This window comes from Trichechus manatus, unplaced genomic scaffold (genome assembly GCF_000243295.1).
Source record: "Trichechus manatus latirostris isolate Lorelei unplaced genomic scaffold, TriManLat1.0 scaffold00004, whole genome shotgun sequence".
In the NCBI taxonomy this organism is placed as follows: domain Eukaryota; kingdom Metazoa; phylum Chordata; class Mammalia; order Sirenia; family Trichechidae; genus Trichechus; species Trichechus manatus.
The window spans coordinates 8,446,238-8,463,136 of record NW_004443940.1 but is presented as its reverse complement, the minus strand read 5'-3'; the positions used below and the strand labels follow the sequence as shown (position 1 = coordinate 8,463,136).

Sequence of the window (16,899 nt, the reverse complement as noted above, 5' to 3'; positions counted from 1 at the left end):
TGACAATGGTTAACAGTCTCACAACACATCAGCAATATCCTTACTCAACCTTGGGTTCCCTATCATCAGCTTCCTTGTCCCCTTCTGCTTTCTGGCCCTTGTCACTGTACTCCTGTACCTCGTTAGTCTCATTTGGTTTTACGGGGCTGTCCATCCCCAGGCTGAACCGTGAACCTCGGAGGTAACTTCACCACTGAGCTAAAACAGTGTTTGGGGGTCATACTCTCGGGGTTTCTCCAGTCTCCTTTAGGCCAGTAAATTTGGTCTTTTTTTTGTGAGTTAGAATTATGCTCTACATCCTTCTCCAGCTCTGTCCAGAACCCTCTGTTTTGATCCTGGTCAGAGCAGTCAATGGTGGTAGCCGGGCACCATCTAGCTGTACTGGACTCAGTCCGGTGGAGGCCTTGGTAGCTGTGGACAGTTAGTCCTTTGGACTAATCTTTTCTGGAGAGGCAGATATTTGAAGGCCCATTGGGGGTTTGGTGGAGAGGACTATGTGGGAAACCCCAGGAGTTGGAACTAATCCCCACGGGTGGAAATTATGGGAGGGCAGATTCTGGTTTTTGTTGTGCGTAGTGCTGCTATTGGTTCAGTGCTCAGAGAATTCCTGCCGCGAAACTGGTGAGATGGTTATAATTCTGTGCGATTCTGTGAAATGTTTATGATTCTGTGAAACTCTGTGGCAGAATATGAACCGCCTGTTTCTGGGCTCAGGTGTGTGTGGGTGCATGCCTTTCATTGGCCTTTGTCTTAAGCACTTTTGTGCATTTCATCCCGCTGGGTTCCTTCATAAGAGTGTGGGTAGGAAGCGCCACTCTGTTGTTTTCTCGTAGTTTTTGAGTGTACCCATATAGGCCTGTGAGGATATGGCCCCAGAGAACTGGCTAGTCACATTTGTGTTTGCACTCGGGAGACCAAAAGGACACGGCATAAATTGCAGCTTTGACAGCTCAGGTCTGTGCATGGACACACATCCCAGGAGTGCGATTAGCCGGTGAGCTGCCCCAGGCTCTGAGTGGAAGCTGACAGTGGTGCTTCGAGAAACAGCCCTAGTCACATGGACCACTGTGGCATCAGTTTCTGTAGATATGTGTTGACACTCATGACATGCCCGGCTCGGGGATAAGCAGTGAAAGGGGCGTGCACTCTGTCTGCACAGAGTCCTGTGGGGAAGCCATACAGCCACACAGGGAGTCCTTACACGGTGTGGAAATTTTATGTCGTGTTCATTGCTACTGATGCCCAGAACACAATTTAACAAATAATGATGTAGTGGATGCTTCAATGCTAAAGCCTGGAGCAGGAACTCATGACCAGAGGTGTGTTTTCTTTAGCATGCAAAGTGTCCTTTAAAAATTTGAATTTGGCGTTCAAACATTTTTAAAAAGGGAGATTTCATATAAAAATCTCGATTTCCATTTTTCCATGGCAAAATTGGAAAAGTTAGCTGCAGTAGGCTAGACTTCCCACCAGGTGGTGGTGAGCAGAGAGAAGGCCTGGCTTTCCCACTTTTGATGAGGCAAATGCTTTTCAGTTTGCAGTGGTCCATACCACTCCCTAGTCTCATGTCCGGCCCACTTACTTATCCTGCCTGCCTGGCTGCCCCTGTAGACAGCTCCCTGCATTGACTGAACTCACGACCACACTTGTCTCCAGCCCAGGCTTCTCCTGACCTCCACCATTTCTTTAGTTGGGCCTGTTAGAAACGTTCACTCAGATATTCCAAAGTATCCAGTCTTAACAGGTTCCCAATTAACTTGTCCCTAAACAACACCTGCCCCCCCACCCAGTTTCCAGGGCCTTAAACCATGGAAATCATTTAAGACTTCTCTCTGCCCATCAGCCTCCTATGGTCAGGTGGTCCCAACATCACTTTTTGGAGCCTAAATGTCTCTGGAATCCATTCCTTTTCCTATTTTGTTCACCACTGCCATAGTTTAGGACCCTACCTATGCTGTGTCGATGGTCTCCCAGCTTGTCTCCCTGTCACACACTATTCTAAAGCATGACACTATTCCTGTAAGCCCCCTGCTTAGAATCCTTCATGGAACCCCGCCTGCAGAATTGAGTGCTTGGTCCTTAACGTGCCACTCAAAGCCCTTCCCAGTCTACCCTGCCCACCTTTCCTCCTTCACCTCCCCCTCCTCACAGGCCCCCCAGACCTTATCTGTTCTTTGGGAGAGATTCAGACACCTCACTCCTCAGCTCCTGGGACCCTCTTCCCTGACCTGTGAGCCAGGATGTTGTCTCGGGAATGAGCGAATGAGTAAGGGGAGAACCTTGGTGAGGCAGTGGCAGGAGCCTGAGGAGCTGAGCAGGGAAGTGCCCAAGGCCCTTGCTTTTTAACTAAAAATACGCACAGATAGGCAGCAGTTTCTCTGCACATGTTTTAGGACAACTTAAAAATCTCTGAATATGTTTTGGCTTACAATGTTATCTATGTTATTGTACTCCTAAGCCTACATAGGAGCCCTGGTGGCACAGTGAGTAAGAGCTTAGGCTGCTAACCAAAAGGTCAGCAGTTCAAATCCACCAGCTGCTTCTTGGAAACCCTATGGGACAGTTCTACTCTGTCCTGTAGAGTCGCTATGAGTTGAAATTAACAGCAACAGGTTTGGTTTGGTTTTGGTCAAGCTTATGTAAGTCATCCATAACTTAGATTTTATAATAATTGCTTTTTACTTTGCTTTTTAAAAAATAATCTGTTTTTCATTCCCTAATTATAATGGTCTCCCAGCATGTGTGGCAGCCATCGCCAGGGTTGACGTTTCCCGGGACACTGCTCTAAAGACCTGCACCCCAGGTCTGATCACCAGAAGGGAAGGGTGTGTGGTGCTTCGTGGAGGCATAGGGCTGGCTCCTCCATTAATGGGGCCACGTGCCCGTGTCCCTGCAGGTGATCCGTAGGCACACGCTGGAGGAGAAGCTGCTCTGCCTGGTGCGGCACCGGGCAGGCCACCACTGCCAGAACGCCGTCATTGTCATCCTCATCCTGGCCTGGGAGGGCATTCCCCGTAGCCTGGGCGACACCCTCTACCAAGAGCTCACCGACACCCTCCGGAAGTATGGAAACCCCACCAGCCGGAGATGCGGCCTCAACGATGAGTATGTGGCGGAGGTGCAGCAGGCAGGAGTGGGGCAGGAGGTCAGGGGACCCAGGATCAGCCTGCTCTGTAACCCTGGGGGAAGCACTCACCCTCCCCAGGACCCTGTCTGCCCTGCAGAGTCAGGTCTGTGGTTGAAAGAAGGCTTGCCCTGGGGTGGTCCTGGCTTGCGAGAGTCCGTTAACTTGGCTCAGCTTCGCTGTTACGCCCCAGGTCAATCTGAGCTCTGATGGTGTTAATAAGTGTGAAAAAGTATAAATGTCCCATAACTGTATCCATATTTATAAAGCCTACCTTTTTTTTATTGTTATAAAAATGTATATAACACAGCATTTGCCGATTTAATGCTTTTCACATGTTCAATTTAGTCAGATCAATTATATTAATCATGTTGTGCCACCATCACAATGGCTTCCCTTATCCCGCTCCCTCCCACCCCTGGTGACCACTTATAAACTTTGGTCTCTATACATTTCCCTATCCTAGATATTTCATATGAGTGAGATCATATTTGTTCTTTTGTGACTGACTGACTTCACATAATGTTGTCAAGGTTCACCCATGTCATAGCGTATATCAGGACTTCGTTTCTCTTTATGGCTGTGTAATATTCAGCTGTAGCCTTATTGTGTTTCTTTTTCCCCCTCCTTTTTTTTAAGATATAATTTACTTGTAGTAAAATTCACTTTTAGGTATACAGTTCTGAGATTTTTGACAGATGTTTTCAGGCCCACAACCCACCACCACAATCAAGATATGGAACAGCTCCGTCAACCACCAAAATTCCCCCCTGCCCCTTTATAGTCAAGCCCTTCCCCCTTCCCCAGCTTCTGGCAACTACCGATCTGTTTCCTGTCCCTGTAGGTTTGCCTTTGCAAGACTGTCATATAAATGGAATCATGCAGTGGTGTGGCCTTTTGAGCCTGGCCTTTTTCACTGAGCATAACCTATTTGAGGTTCATCTACGTTGATGCGTGTATCAGTAGCTCATTCCTTTTATTGCTAAGTAATTTCCCATGTGTGGATGTACCACAGTTTGTTTATCCACTCGTCAGTTGAGGGGCATTTGGATTGTTTCCAAATTTTTATTAAGCATTGAATTTTAATTTCACTGTTCATTTGTTTAAAGGCCTGTCAGTGCAGAGACTCAAACTGAGACTTGTACACCAGTGTTCATTGCAGCTGTCATAATAGCCAAAAGCTAGAAACAACCTAAATGCCCCTCAGCATATGAATGGATAAACAAAATGTGGTACATACATGCAACGGAATACTACTCAGTCAGTAGGAGAAACGAAGTCTTGATACATGCTACTGTACGGATAGAGCTGGAAGACATTATGCTGAGCGAAATAAGTCAATCACAAAAGGACAAATATTGTATAACCTCACTTATATAAAAAGACAAGAAAAGGCAAAGAGCCCAAAGTTTATTAGTGATTATCAGGGTTGGAGGAGCACTGGTGGCACAGTGGTTAAGCACTCGACTGCTAACCAGAAGGTCAGCAGTTCAAACCCACTAGCTGCTCTATGGGAGAAAGATGTGGCAGTCTGCTTCCGTAAAGATTGCAGCCCTGGAAACCCTATGGAACAGTTCTGCTGTGTCCTGTAGGATCGCTATGAGTCAAAATCGACTTAATCGCAGTGGGTTTGGTTTTGGGTTTTTTCACCAGGGGTGGGAGGAAGGGGGAAAAAGTGGGTTAACAGTGATGGAAAAATCACATTGATTCAGGGTAGGGTTGCTCAGCCAGTTTTTGCAATTGCTGTCAAAAAGTTGTACATCTGTGAAAAGTTGAGTCGGCAAAAGTTGTGTGATAGATATATTTACAACAATGACCAAAAAAAAAGGTTGTTGAGGCTGCTTATGTACAACCAAACACCTCATGGGATTTGATTCCTTGGTTTGGAGGTTTGGTTCCTTGGTTTGGAGGTTTAGGGTCATGGTTTCATGGGACGTAATCATGTGTTTAGTGCTTATGTTCTGCCTCCTAGTTTGTTGCATAGTGCCTGGGGTCTTAAAAGCTTGCAGGTGGCCATCCATGGCACAACAGTTGATCTCTATTCACCTGGAGCAATAGAGGAAGGAGAGTCAGGAATAGGAGGAGGCTATGGAATGTGTGGCTAATTGCCTCCATGAACAACTGCTTCTTTTGCCATGAGACTAGAAAAACTAGATGGTGCCTGGCTGCCGTTACTGAACATTTTGATTAAAGATTCTGTAGAAGACTCCTGATTAAAAGGGGGGAAATGCAGAACAGAACTTCAAATTCTCATGGACCTCAGATTTTCTGGAGCCATGGAGGGTGGATGAACCCCTGAAACTATTGCCCTGAGATTATCTTTAAACCTTGAACCAAAAATATCCCCTGAAGTTATCTTAAAACCAAATAATAGTTTAGCTTAACTAGTAAAAAAAATGTCTGCCTTGAGCATTATACTCTTTTAAGAACTATCTATATGAGATCAAATAGACGACAACAACTCAAAAGATTAGGGGGTAGTGAGTTTGTATTAATGAGGGAGGAACAACTCAGAAAAGGAGGGTGAGAATGGTTGCACAACTCGAATGTAATCAGTGTCACTAAATTGTGCATGTAAAAACTGTTGAATGGGTATATGTTTTGCTGTGTATATTCTCAACAACAACAACAAAATAAATAAGATTTAGGGGAAAAAAAAAAAGGCCTGTCAGCATCTAGGGCAATAGGAGATAAGTGTGTTCAAACCTTTGGCTCATATTATTTCCCTGTTTGTGTGCTCTGTGTTGTATCTAGAAGATATTAGAGCTAAGGCAAAGCATAAACCTTATTGGGTTTTTAGAAGTAGATTCTTCCTGCCTATTTCAAACAACCGATGTGCTTCTTCCAGCAATAGACTCTGAATTAGACCTTCAGGCTCAAGGGTATGGGCAGAACAGGCTGCTTAGAGCGGGTTTTGTACCCAGAGAAACTCGAGAAAGGAGTTGGGAGTCAGAAAAGATGTCCCAGTTACTGGGAGGCTGGTGGGCAGTAGGTCTCAGCAGGGCCTCCCCTGGAGGAAGGAAAAGAGTCCCAGAACAAAGGGATATTGCACCTGTACACCTCACCTGTGCTGTCCGTTGCAGCCGCACCTGTGCTTGCCAAGGCAAAGACCCCAATACCTGTGGTGCCTCCTTCTCCTTCGGCTGCTCCTGGAGCATGTACTTCAACGGCTGCAAATATGCACGGAGCAAGACGCCACGCAAGTTCCGCCTCGCAGGGGACAATCCCAAAGAGGTGAGCAGAGCTCCACAGGGAGCAAAAGAACCCTCCCGCATACCCTTTCCACCGGGGTCTCTAACACTCAAGGTGGGAGGTAGGACTAGCACACTGTGGCTCAGGTGTTCAGAAGATGTAACTCACTTTATTTTTATTTTTTGTTGAACTGACCTTATCTTGCTACAAAACAAGATGGATGGGGTGGGTATATGGGTGGGGTTGATGAATGGAAACTTGGACTTACCAACAGGCAACAAGACTCTTCTAGTTTAGAACAGTCTATTTAAGATAAATATTCTAAATATTTAAGGTGAATATTCAGGTTCCTCATCCGAATTTGACCCTCTGAAAGAGTCATTTCTCATTCTTCCCGACATACCTTTTTGGGTGGAAGAATGTAGCAGGAGAAGGGGCCTCCAGTCCTTGAGCTGCCCTCTGGACTTCCTGAGGCATCCCTCATCTCTCTGGCTGCAGGCGTCTGGGCATCTCTGTGCAGTTCTCTGGCTGTCCTGGCCCTCACTGTCCCTGTTGCCTAAGTCCTGGCATGGTCCTTGGACACTGGGCCGGCACCACACAATGTGGCCTTCCCTCCGCAGTCTCCTTATCTAGAGGCCAGGCCTCCTCTGCCCACGGGGCTCCCTCCCCACCCTCAGGACAGCAGGACTCCTGAGCCGCGGGGTGTCCAGTGTGGCTGCGCTCAGGCTGCGGGCGAGGAGCACGAGCTCAGGCCTGTGCCCCCTGGGCCGTTCCCCCTCTGTTGCCCGTGTTGTGAAGGGCATCCTGAGAGGTGCCATCCTCTCAGACTTCCAGACGCAGAGAAGGGGCATGCATATCTGGGCTCTCGGTCCGTTCTCCCTGGCAGCCTCCCTCCCGCCTGCCTTAGGCCTGAGAGGGTGGGGTCCTGAGTCTCTTTGCCAGAATCCAGGCAGCATCTTGATCCTAATCTAAACCTTCCAAATCTCTCCAAGCCCCACCTAGTACAAGAAGCATCCCCCACCTTTATTGTGTGCTAAGTACAATGCTGACCATCTCACAGGCCTATTGGTTAGTTTCACGACACCTCCAGATCAAGGCGCTGTGACTCATTTTACACCTGAGGTCAGCAGCCTGCCGAAGGCCATGTTGCTAGAAATGGTGACGCCAGAATTTAAACCAGGTCCTTGTTTCCCCAAAGCTCACGTGCCTCCCACCGTGCTGTGCTGGGGGCAGCTTCTGGACAGCAGCCGGGAAGTGGCCGTGGCCCTCGTGGTTTGGGCTGATGCGGTGGGGGTGGCTGGGCAGCCCTGGATGCCTCACTGGACGGGAGGCTGAGCCATTGGTCTCGCCCTTCCATTTTCAGTTCTGTGAACTTGTTCTTCTTCTCTCCCCTCTTCCTCCTGCTTTCCTGTCAGTAAACTTTTCATGCCTGTGCTCACGGCCTGCTAGGAGCCCCTGCAAGCCATACTTGCTACCCCTGGAGGGCTGCAGAGAGAGGCTGTGAACGCCTGGAGACCTCTGCCCAGTGTAACGGGGGTCTGCCGCTTTGTCCGCTAGGACTTTCTGTGAGGACAGAAATGCTTTCTGCACCATCCAATATAGTGGCCATTGAGCATTCAGAATGTGGCTAGTGCAACTGAGGAACTGAATATTTTAAGTTAATTTTAATTAAAATTGGTAATTTATATTTTAGTAACTACATATGGTTAGTGACTAAGGCATTAGACAGGGCAGCTCTAGAGGATACACCTTTGTAGTCAGCCTGCATGTCTAGCTTAGGGCAGGCTCTGGGCCTGGCTGGATGTGGAACTCCTAGCACAGACCCTGTCCACCTCCCTCTGTCTGTTTCCTGTCTGCAGCATGGGAAGAAGGATCCATACTTGTTGCTAGGGTGTTCAGCACTTGAAAGCAAGACCTGTTTTGTATGTCCTGAGCTGAACTGATCTAGAACCCAATAGCAGTAGCTTAGCAGTCAGGATAACTGGACCTTCTAAAAAAAAAAGTAAACCAATTCCCATTGACTCTGACTCATGGCAACCCCATGTGTGACAGAGTAGAACTGTGCTCCATGAGAATGGAGATCACCAGGCCTTTTTCCCAAGGCACCTCTGGGTAGACTCGAACTTCCAACTTTTCGGTTAGCAGCCAAGCAAGTTAACCATCTCTGCTACCCAAGGACACCACTGGCCCTTCAAGCAGTGGCTTTTCCTGGCAAGCTTCAGTGTCCCCAACTTTAAAATGGATGTGGCACCATACCCTCCCAGAGGGAACACTGTGAAAACACCCAATGACACCTTGCTTCCCACATTTCAGTGGCAACCCCACAGCAATTCTGGAGTGATGGTTAATTTCCAGCGTGCACAGACTGCCAGGTGGGCCTTCTGGCCGTGTGTGACTGCTCTTCTTTCCGCAGGAAGAAGTGCTCCGGAAGAGTTTCCAGGACCTGGCCACGGAAGTCGCTCCCCTGTACAAGCGGCTGGCTCCCCAGGCCTATCAGAACCAGGTACTGGGTCCTGGACCTTTCTCTTTTCTCTGCCCTTAGGTCATCCCTGTCTCTGCCCAGGCCCCCTGAGGTCAGGAAATGGGGAAGTGGGCTCCTTTGTGTTTCTTACTGGAAGTGCCCAGCCTGGAAATAGAGAGCGGTACCGTAGCTCTTTGAGAAGATCCCTTTTTTACACTAAGCTAACTTTATCCCGAACCATCTCTCCCCTAACCCAGGTCTTCACCCCACACTCCCTAGCAGTCCTCTTCTGGTTCTGGTTTTCATGGGTGAGGCTCTTGTTTCTCTCCCCAGACACCTCTGCATTGCATGGGGATGTCGAGATAACCCAGAAGGGAGGCATTCCTAAAGGGACCTGAAAGCTAACTTTTTTGGAGAAGAAAACCTCACCCCACAGCCCACATGCCAGGCGGCTGTGACCCTTAGCCTCCCTCCCTCTCGCCAAGGCCTGGCCTCCCCAGGCGCAGACATGGGGCCACTCACTCAGGCCTCCTTGGCCTTCTACACAGGTGACCAATGAGGAAATAGCAATTGACTGCCGCCTGGGGCTGAAGGAAGGGCGGCCCTTCGCAGGGGTCACGGCCTGCATGGACTTCTGTGCCCACGCCCACAAGGACCAGCATAACCTCTACAACGGGTGTACCGTGGTAAGGAAGCTGTGTCCTGTCACAGCCACTGGGGACAGTCCTGGGAGGCACCTGACTGTGGTCTCTGCAGAAAGGCTGGGCTCAGTAGGAAAGCATGTGGAGATGGGATTCGAGAACTCTTGGAGGTGTCCTGTCAGACTGCCTGCTTCTCATCGAGGAAACCCTCCCCAGAAGGAATGGACAAGGCTGGACTTCGTGTGTGTGTTAGGTGGATTATTAACCCACCTGTAGCTCATTGGGCACCTGGAGTTTCCCAGTTGTCTAAAGCATGGTTCCAGGTTTCTTGGACAATTGGATTAAATCCAAATGACCTCTAGATTCATTCATTCATCAAGTGCTTGTTGGAGTAAAGTGGACAGAGTCCCTGCCTAGGCATGGGATATAATGTCCATAGTGATCAAGGCTCTAAGGAAAAGATGAAGCAGGAGAAGAGATAGAGTGCTAGGCGGTGCTGTTTTAGATGCAGTGGTCAGGAGGCCTCTCTGAGCTGAGACCTGAACAAGGTGAGAGAAAGCCCTGTGAGTGTCTGGGCCAGAATGCTCGGAGCAGAAGGACCAGCACAGGCAAAGCTTGGTGGTGGAAGCAGGCTGGGTATGTTCAGGAAACGACGAGGAAGCCAGTATAGCAGGAACAGAGTGTGCACAAAAGAAGAAGGGTAATGAGATTAGAGAGACGGGCAGGGACCAGATCACAGGGAGCCTTGAGAGGGCCCATCTTCTTACCTACTTGGCAACACTGGGTTTTGGTCTTTTTTTTTTTTTTTTTTTAAAGTTGTCTTGTTTATTTTTTAAAATTTACATAACTGGTTTCATATACTGACGTATTTTTCTACCAGTTGCTTTTTTTCAGTTAATGTATTTTTTTGAGAATCTTTTTAATCTTGGCCGTCCTGAGCAGCAGATATGTGATCTTGTTTCACTTTGAGTTTATTACTAGAGAGGTTGAACATCTTTTTCTAATCTTCTTGGCTTTTTCTGTGTCACCTTTGTGAATATCCTTATTTATGTCCTTTGCTTATTTTTTTTAATCTGGATGGCTGTAACTTTTTTTTACATTTGTTGGGTATCTTACAGGGGCCCTGGTGGCGCAGTGGTTAAGTGCTCGGCTGCTAACCAAAAGGTCAGCAGTTTGAACCCACCAGCATCTCCAAGGGAGAAAAGACCTGGTGATTTGCTCCCAAAAAGCTTGCTGTGATTGTGTGCTATCAGGTTCATTCTGACTCATATAGCAACCCTATAGGACAGAGCAGAAGTGCCCCATCAGGATTTCTAGGCTGTAATCTTCCTGTGCTGTAGAGCAGACTGTAAGTGCTGGTAATCTGTTGTTCCTTTCTGAACCAAGATTAAGGTGCCTTTTTGGAAACTGTAGGAAGCAATAGAGAAAACGGGGGCTGGGTGGCTGGAGGGAGTTGGGACTGTCTGGGAAGGAGAAGGTCAGGTTTGCAGGGTGCTCAGCCCCCCTCCCAGCACAGCTCCCCCAACCCCTGTGCTCTCCCTCTCCCTGCTTGGGGCAGGTCTGCACTCTGACCAAGGAAGACAATCGCTGCGTGGGGAAGATCCCCGAGGACGAGCAGCTGCACGTGCTCCCCCTGTACAAGATGGCCAACACGGATGAGTTCGGCAGCGAGGAGAACCAGAACGCCAAGGTGGGCAGCGGGGCCATCCAGGTGCTCACCGCCTTCCCCCGTGAGGTCCGGCGCCTCCCTGAGCCTGCGAAGTCCTGTCGCCAGCGGCAGCTGGAAGCCAGGAAGGCAGCGGCTGAGAAGAAGAAGATCCAGAAAGAGAAGCTGAGCACTCCCGAGAAGATAAAGCAGGAGGCCCTGGAGCTGGCCGGTGTTCCCACTGACTCAGGTGTGTGGGGAGAGGGCACCTGCCTGGGTGGCCTGGGCATGGTGGGTGTGAGGGCCCCAGATGGCTCCCCACACCCCCCATTACAGCGTCTCACTAGGAACTCCAGACAATAGCCTCCTGGGGCCTCGGCCCAGCCATCTGGACCATGCCATAGCTTAATTTTGTCAGTCAGAGAGCGGTCAGCAGCAGCCCCAGGACACCACCACCTGCTAGGCACTGGGACACCTTCTGTACCTTCCTGGAATTGAGCTTGGTAGAGGAGCAGCATTAGGTTCTCCGCTAGCTTCTTCTCTCCGCCCTCTCTGAGTTGCTGAGGTGAGCAGCGCTGCTCCAGGGCACCTGGCATCAGGTTTTTGGGGCGTGGCGTGTCTGCCGACCTGCATTTATTCTCATTTTTCCCTGAAATCTGTGGGGAGGCTTGTGGGGGAGGTGGCAGTGTGCAGTGGTGGGGTCAAAGGTTGTGCTTCGGTAAGGGCCTCTAGGGTACACTAGGGTAGGGATGACAGAGAGCAAGGCAGAAGGGGCCATGAACTGTGCATGAGCCACTTCTCGCAGGCCTGCCTCTCACCTGCTCTTTGGGTCTGGGGGAGTCCCTTGGTGGTGCAAACAGTTAATGCGCTTGGCTGCTAGCTGATAGGTTGGTGGTTCGCGTCCACCCAGAGGTGCCTCAGGAGAAAGGACTGGCGATTTACTTCCAAAAGATCAGCCGTTGAAAACCCTATGGGGTGCAGTTCTAGTCTGACACACACTGGGGTCGCCATGAGTTGGAGTTGACTCGGTGGCATTTGGTAGCTGGTGGGGCTGACAGCAGGGCCTGTGCTGAGAGTTCCCGGCAGGCAAGTCCAGGACTTGCTTGAGCATGTCTCACCTGTGCTGCCTGTCCTGGAAAGGGAACCACCCTAGGGAAAGAACGTAGGCTCCACCCCCATCTTCTGCCTAGGCCCTTTCTAGGCTGTGGTTCTCTCTGCTTCTTCTCATCTTGCCTCTCTTGCCCCTAGGCTTGTCTCTGAAGGGTGGATTGTCCCAACAAGGCCTGAAGCCTTCCCTCAAGGTGGAGCCGCAGAGCCACTTCAGCTCCTTCAAGTACAGCAGCAACGCGGTGGTGGAGAGCTACTCGGTGCTGGGCAACTGCCGGCCCTCCGACCCTTACAGCATGAACAGCGTGTACTCCTACCACTCCTACTATGCACAGCCCAGCCTGACCTCTGTCAACGGGTTCCACTCCAAGTACGCTCTTCCATCTTTTGGCTACTATGGCTTTCCATCCAGCAACCCTGTCTTCCCCTCTCAGTTCCTGGGCCCTGGCACCTGGGGGCACAGTGGCAGCAGTGGCAGTTTTGAGAAGAAGCCAGACCTCCATGCTCTGCACAACAGCCTGAGCCCGGCCTACGGTGGTGCTGAGTTTGCCGAGCTGCCTGGCCAGGCTGTTCCCACGGACACCCACCACCCCACTCCTCACCACCAGCAGCCTGCTTATCCAGGCCCCAAGGAGTATCTGCTTCCCAAGGTCCCCCAGATCCACCCAGTGTCCAGGGACCCCTCTCCGTTTGCCCAGAGCTCCAACTGCTACACCAGATCCATCAAGCAAGAACCAGTAGACCCACTGGCCCAGGCTGAACCTGTACCCAGAGACCCTGGCAAGATGGGCAAAATACCTTTGCCCGAAGCATCTCAGAATGGGGGACCCAATCACCTATGGGGACAGTACGCAGGAGGCCCAAGCATATCCCCCAAGAGGACTAACAGCATGGGTGGCAGCTGGAGTGTGTTCCCTCCTGGAGAGAGCCCCACCATTGTCTCCGACAAGCTTAGTTCTTTTGGGGCTGGCTGCCTGACCCCATCCCACTTCCCAGATGGCCAGTGGGGGCTGTTTTCTGGCGAGGGTCAGCAGCTAGCTTCCCAGTCCGGAGGACGGCTGCGAGGCAAACCGTGGAGCCCTTGCAAGTTTGGGAACAGTGCCTCAGCCCTGGCCAGGCCTGGCCTGACTGAGAAGCCGTGGGGGATAGGGGCAGGGGATTTCAACTCTGCCCTGAAAGGCGGTCCTGGGTACCAAGAGAAGTTGTGGAGCCCCATGAAAGCGGAGGAGGGACGGATCCCAACCCCAGGGACAAGCCAGCTGGACAAAGCCTGGCAGTCCTTCGGCGTGCCCCTGGGCCCCAGTGAGAAGCTGTTTGGGGCCTTGAAGTGTGACGAGAAGCTGTGGGACCCCTTCAGCCTGGAGGAGGGGACGGCTGAGGAGCCCCCCAGCAAGGGGCCTATGAAGGAGGAGAAGGGTGGTGCTGAGGAGGAGGAAGAGGAGCTGTGGTCAGACAGTGAACACAACTTCCTAGACGAGAACATCGGTGGCGTGGCTGTGGCCCCCGCGCATGGCTCCATCCTCATTGAGTGTGCCCGCCGGGAGCTGCACGCCACCACCCCTCTCAAGAAGCCCAACCGCTGCCACCCTACCCGCATCTCGCTGGTCTTCTACCAGCACAAGAACCTCAACCAGCCCAACCATGGGCTTGCCCTCTGGGAGGCCAAGATGAAGCAGCTGGCTGAGAGGGCAAGGGCGCGGCAGGAGGAGGCCGCCCGGCTGGGCCTGGGTCAGCAGGAGGCCAAGCTGTACGGGAAGAAGCGCAAGTGGGGAGGTGCCCTGGTCGCTGAGCCCCAGCATAAGGAGAAAAAGGGGGCTGTCCCTACCCGACAGGCCCTGGCTATGCCCACAGACTCAGCAGTCACCGTGTCCTCCTATGCCTACACGAAGGTCACTGGGCCCTACAGCCGCTGGATCTAGGTGCCGGGGAGCCAGCGTACCTCAGCGTCGGGCCCAGCCCGAGCTGCCTCTGTGGTGCTTTTGCCCTCACACCTGGGGGCGGGTTGGGGGTGCAGAAGTCTTTTTATCTATGTATACATATATAGATATGCATATATATGTATTTATGGTCCAAACCTCAAAACTGACCCGCCCTCTCCCACCTCCCCAGCACTTTGAAGAAGAAACTACGGCTGTCGGGTGATTTTCCGTGATCTTAATATTTATATCTCCATGTTGGGTTTTTTTTTCCCCCTTGTTTGGGGGTAGGGGGCTTTTATTTTCTCTTTGTTTTTAAAATTCTATCCTTGTATATCACCATAATGGAAAGAAAGTTTATAGTGTCCTTTCACAAAGGAGTAGTTTTAAATTCCATTTAAAATGTGTATTTATTGGATTTTTTTAAAGAAACAATAGTAATGGTAAAGGATCAGCAGGAAAGGCCAGCGGTGCTCATTCCTGCCCTGGCTGCAGGGCCCAGTGCTCCTGGCCCTCTTGGGAGCTGACGAGGTTCTCTCAGCCATCTGTCCCTCACAAACCAAGTGCAGATTGTAGCCACCACCCAGTCCATCCCTCCCGACAGACACGCCTTCCCTCTGGGAAGGAGCCCTCACGACAGCCTCTGTCCTCTCAAGTAGGCTTGGAGTCGGGGCATATGCGCCCCAGGCCAGGCACCTGAGATGCTGGCGTAGATTTCCCCAGAAACCAGGCTGGAAGCAGAAGGCTGCAAGCTTGCTAGTCTCCACACTGAATACTCTGTTACCGATCAAGTCACAAGATGTCATGGTTCACTAGGCAGCACCTCACGATGGAGCTGGAATTGAGAAGGCTCTTAGGAGCCCTTTCTGCCAAGTTGACAAGCCAATTAATACTGGGCTGAAGGAATTTGTCTTAGTGGCAGTTTTGAAAAATGCCCCCAAAAGTCTATGCTGATACTGAAAAAAGGGCTACTGTATCTTTAAAAACAAGAAGTTGAACCCAAGCTGTGAAAAGCCAGCGTTGCTGCCTGTCCATCGCTGTGCGGTGCCTGGTGCTGTAATATTGTGCTGGGACTTTTCTTGACTCTCGGGCAGGTTGAACCCTGCTGGAGCTCAGCAAACCAGTGTAACAGCAGTTAACACATCTTATCCTTATTCCCGGATTTCCACATTGGACAATGGTGCATGCATCACACCTGAGCCCACCCCCTCCACACTATTATTTGGAGGCATGGGGGTTACACTTAACAGTTTTACAATGCAAGAGTCAAACGTTTTCAGCAGGTTGCTAGGATTTCCCTCCATAATTGGTGCCATTTATCTATTTGATCATCTCTTTTCCCTTACTCCTCTCTCCACCCCCTTCTAACATGCCCCTTCTAAGATTCTGCTGCATTCATTCAGTTCATTGAAATGAGACCGTGGTGCTTTAATTTTTGTGACATTGTTGAGAGAGGTTGGGCCTGACAGGTGGAAGCAACACTCAGCGGCAGCAAGTCATACTTCTGGGAGTGTTTGTTTTTCCTGTGGTGTTAGCAGAAATTCCACCAAGCACCCCACATGGGCGTGCATGGTGGATAGGAGGCTTCACCCTTGTTTGTCCATCAGGACACAGCATGAGGAGAGAGTGGCCACACGGAGTGAAAAGCGAGCCCTGAGAGAAACCTCATATTTATTGAGCAGTTTTATTCAGATGTGGGTCTTTGTAAAATGAGTTTAACAATCAGATGACAATGCTAAAGGCAAGTTCTGCACTCCCAGGTGCCTTGTGTAAGAGCTGAGAGCCGACCCGCTGGGCATTTACTGTAACCGGTCCTGAGGTGCTGGCGGAAAATCGCTGTACAATGTCCTGAGCATTTATGTGGTCTGGTTTTAACTGTAAATAGTGAAAGATTTTTTTAAGCACTTTTGCCTAGATTTAAACAGCAACTTGAAAAAGAAAAAAAAAAAAGTATGTTTTAACATGTAATTGTGGGAGAATTGTAAATAGTAGCCGAATATTTAACGTGCTTTGTCTGTCCTTCACTTTTACCATATTCTGTAAAGTTGCTTTTATTTTACAGGACAAAAATGAAATATTATTGCTTTTGAAATAATTACCCAAGAGCTTATCAGGATTTAGAATTATTCAGAACTCAGATTTATAGGAAAACTTCTGACCTTCCATTTGACAAGCTAAAGGAAGCGGAGTCTTTAATGAGCATGCTAATTTTCTAGTTTTGAGGAAAAGTTGGGTCCTTCAAATGCTATTTTGCTTATCGCATCAGTGCTTTTATGCAGGTCTCATTCGACTCATGCTTAGGTAGATGCGGGGGTGCCTTGAAAACTTCATTTTAAATGATCTTAGCAAGAAATACAATATTTTACAAAACACTTTGAGAATGTGACCGTCTGTGTGGCCCGTGAAGCCCCAGGTTTGGCTGTTGGTTTGGAAGGTCCCGAGTGTAACCAGGTGATTCTGATCCTTGGCACGTGTGAGTCTTCCCGATGTATGTTAAATATACTTTTCCCCTCATCACCCTTTGGTAGCAAAGCCATTAGATGAAAGGCGAAACCAACAGAAGCGAAAAGCATGTGACTTCTGTCCCCCCGCCCAAACAGCCTTTGGTTCATAAATTTCTAGGTTAGGAAACAGGCTGCTAAGAGATGAGTCAAGAGGCAGTCTCCATTGGACGTCCCCATTCCCCCAGAACGGTGTTACGAGAGTTAGGTGGTGCTGTTGCCGTGCTCAAGCCCATGCTGATTTTTACACACTACATGTATAACCTACCTCAAATCTCAGTCATTAAGATTAGCATGCTTTAGACGTATATT

General features: G+C 49.9%; 1 protein-coding gene across 1 annotated transcript in view; it reads left to right on the top strand.

Moving 5' to 3' along the window:
* TET3 (tet methylcytosine dioxygenase 3) overlaps positions 1-16,036 on the top strand; it is a 61,454-nt gene extending 45,418 nt beyond the window's left edge. The window contains exons 4-9 of the mRNA XM_023732576.1: positions 2,897-3,105; positions 6,208-6,358; positions 8,730-8,819; positions 9,326-9,463; positions 10,977-11,313; positions 12,312-16,036. Coding sequence (XP_023588344.1) covers positions 2,897-3,105; positions 6,208-6,358; positions 8,730-8,819; positions 9,326-9,463; positions 10,977-11,313; positions 12,312-14,089 — 2,703 coding nt within the window. The 3' untranslated portion in view covers positions 14,090-16,036. The remainder of the gene's footprint in view (positions 1-2,896; positions 3,106-6,207; positions 6,359-8,729; positions 8,820-9,325; positions 9,464-10,976; positions 11,314-12,311) is intronic.
* The last annotated feature ends 863 nt before the right edge of the window (positions 16,037-16,899 follow it).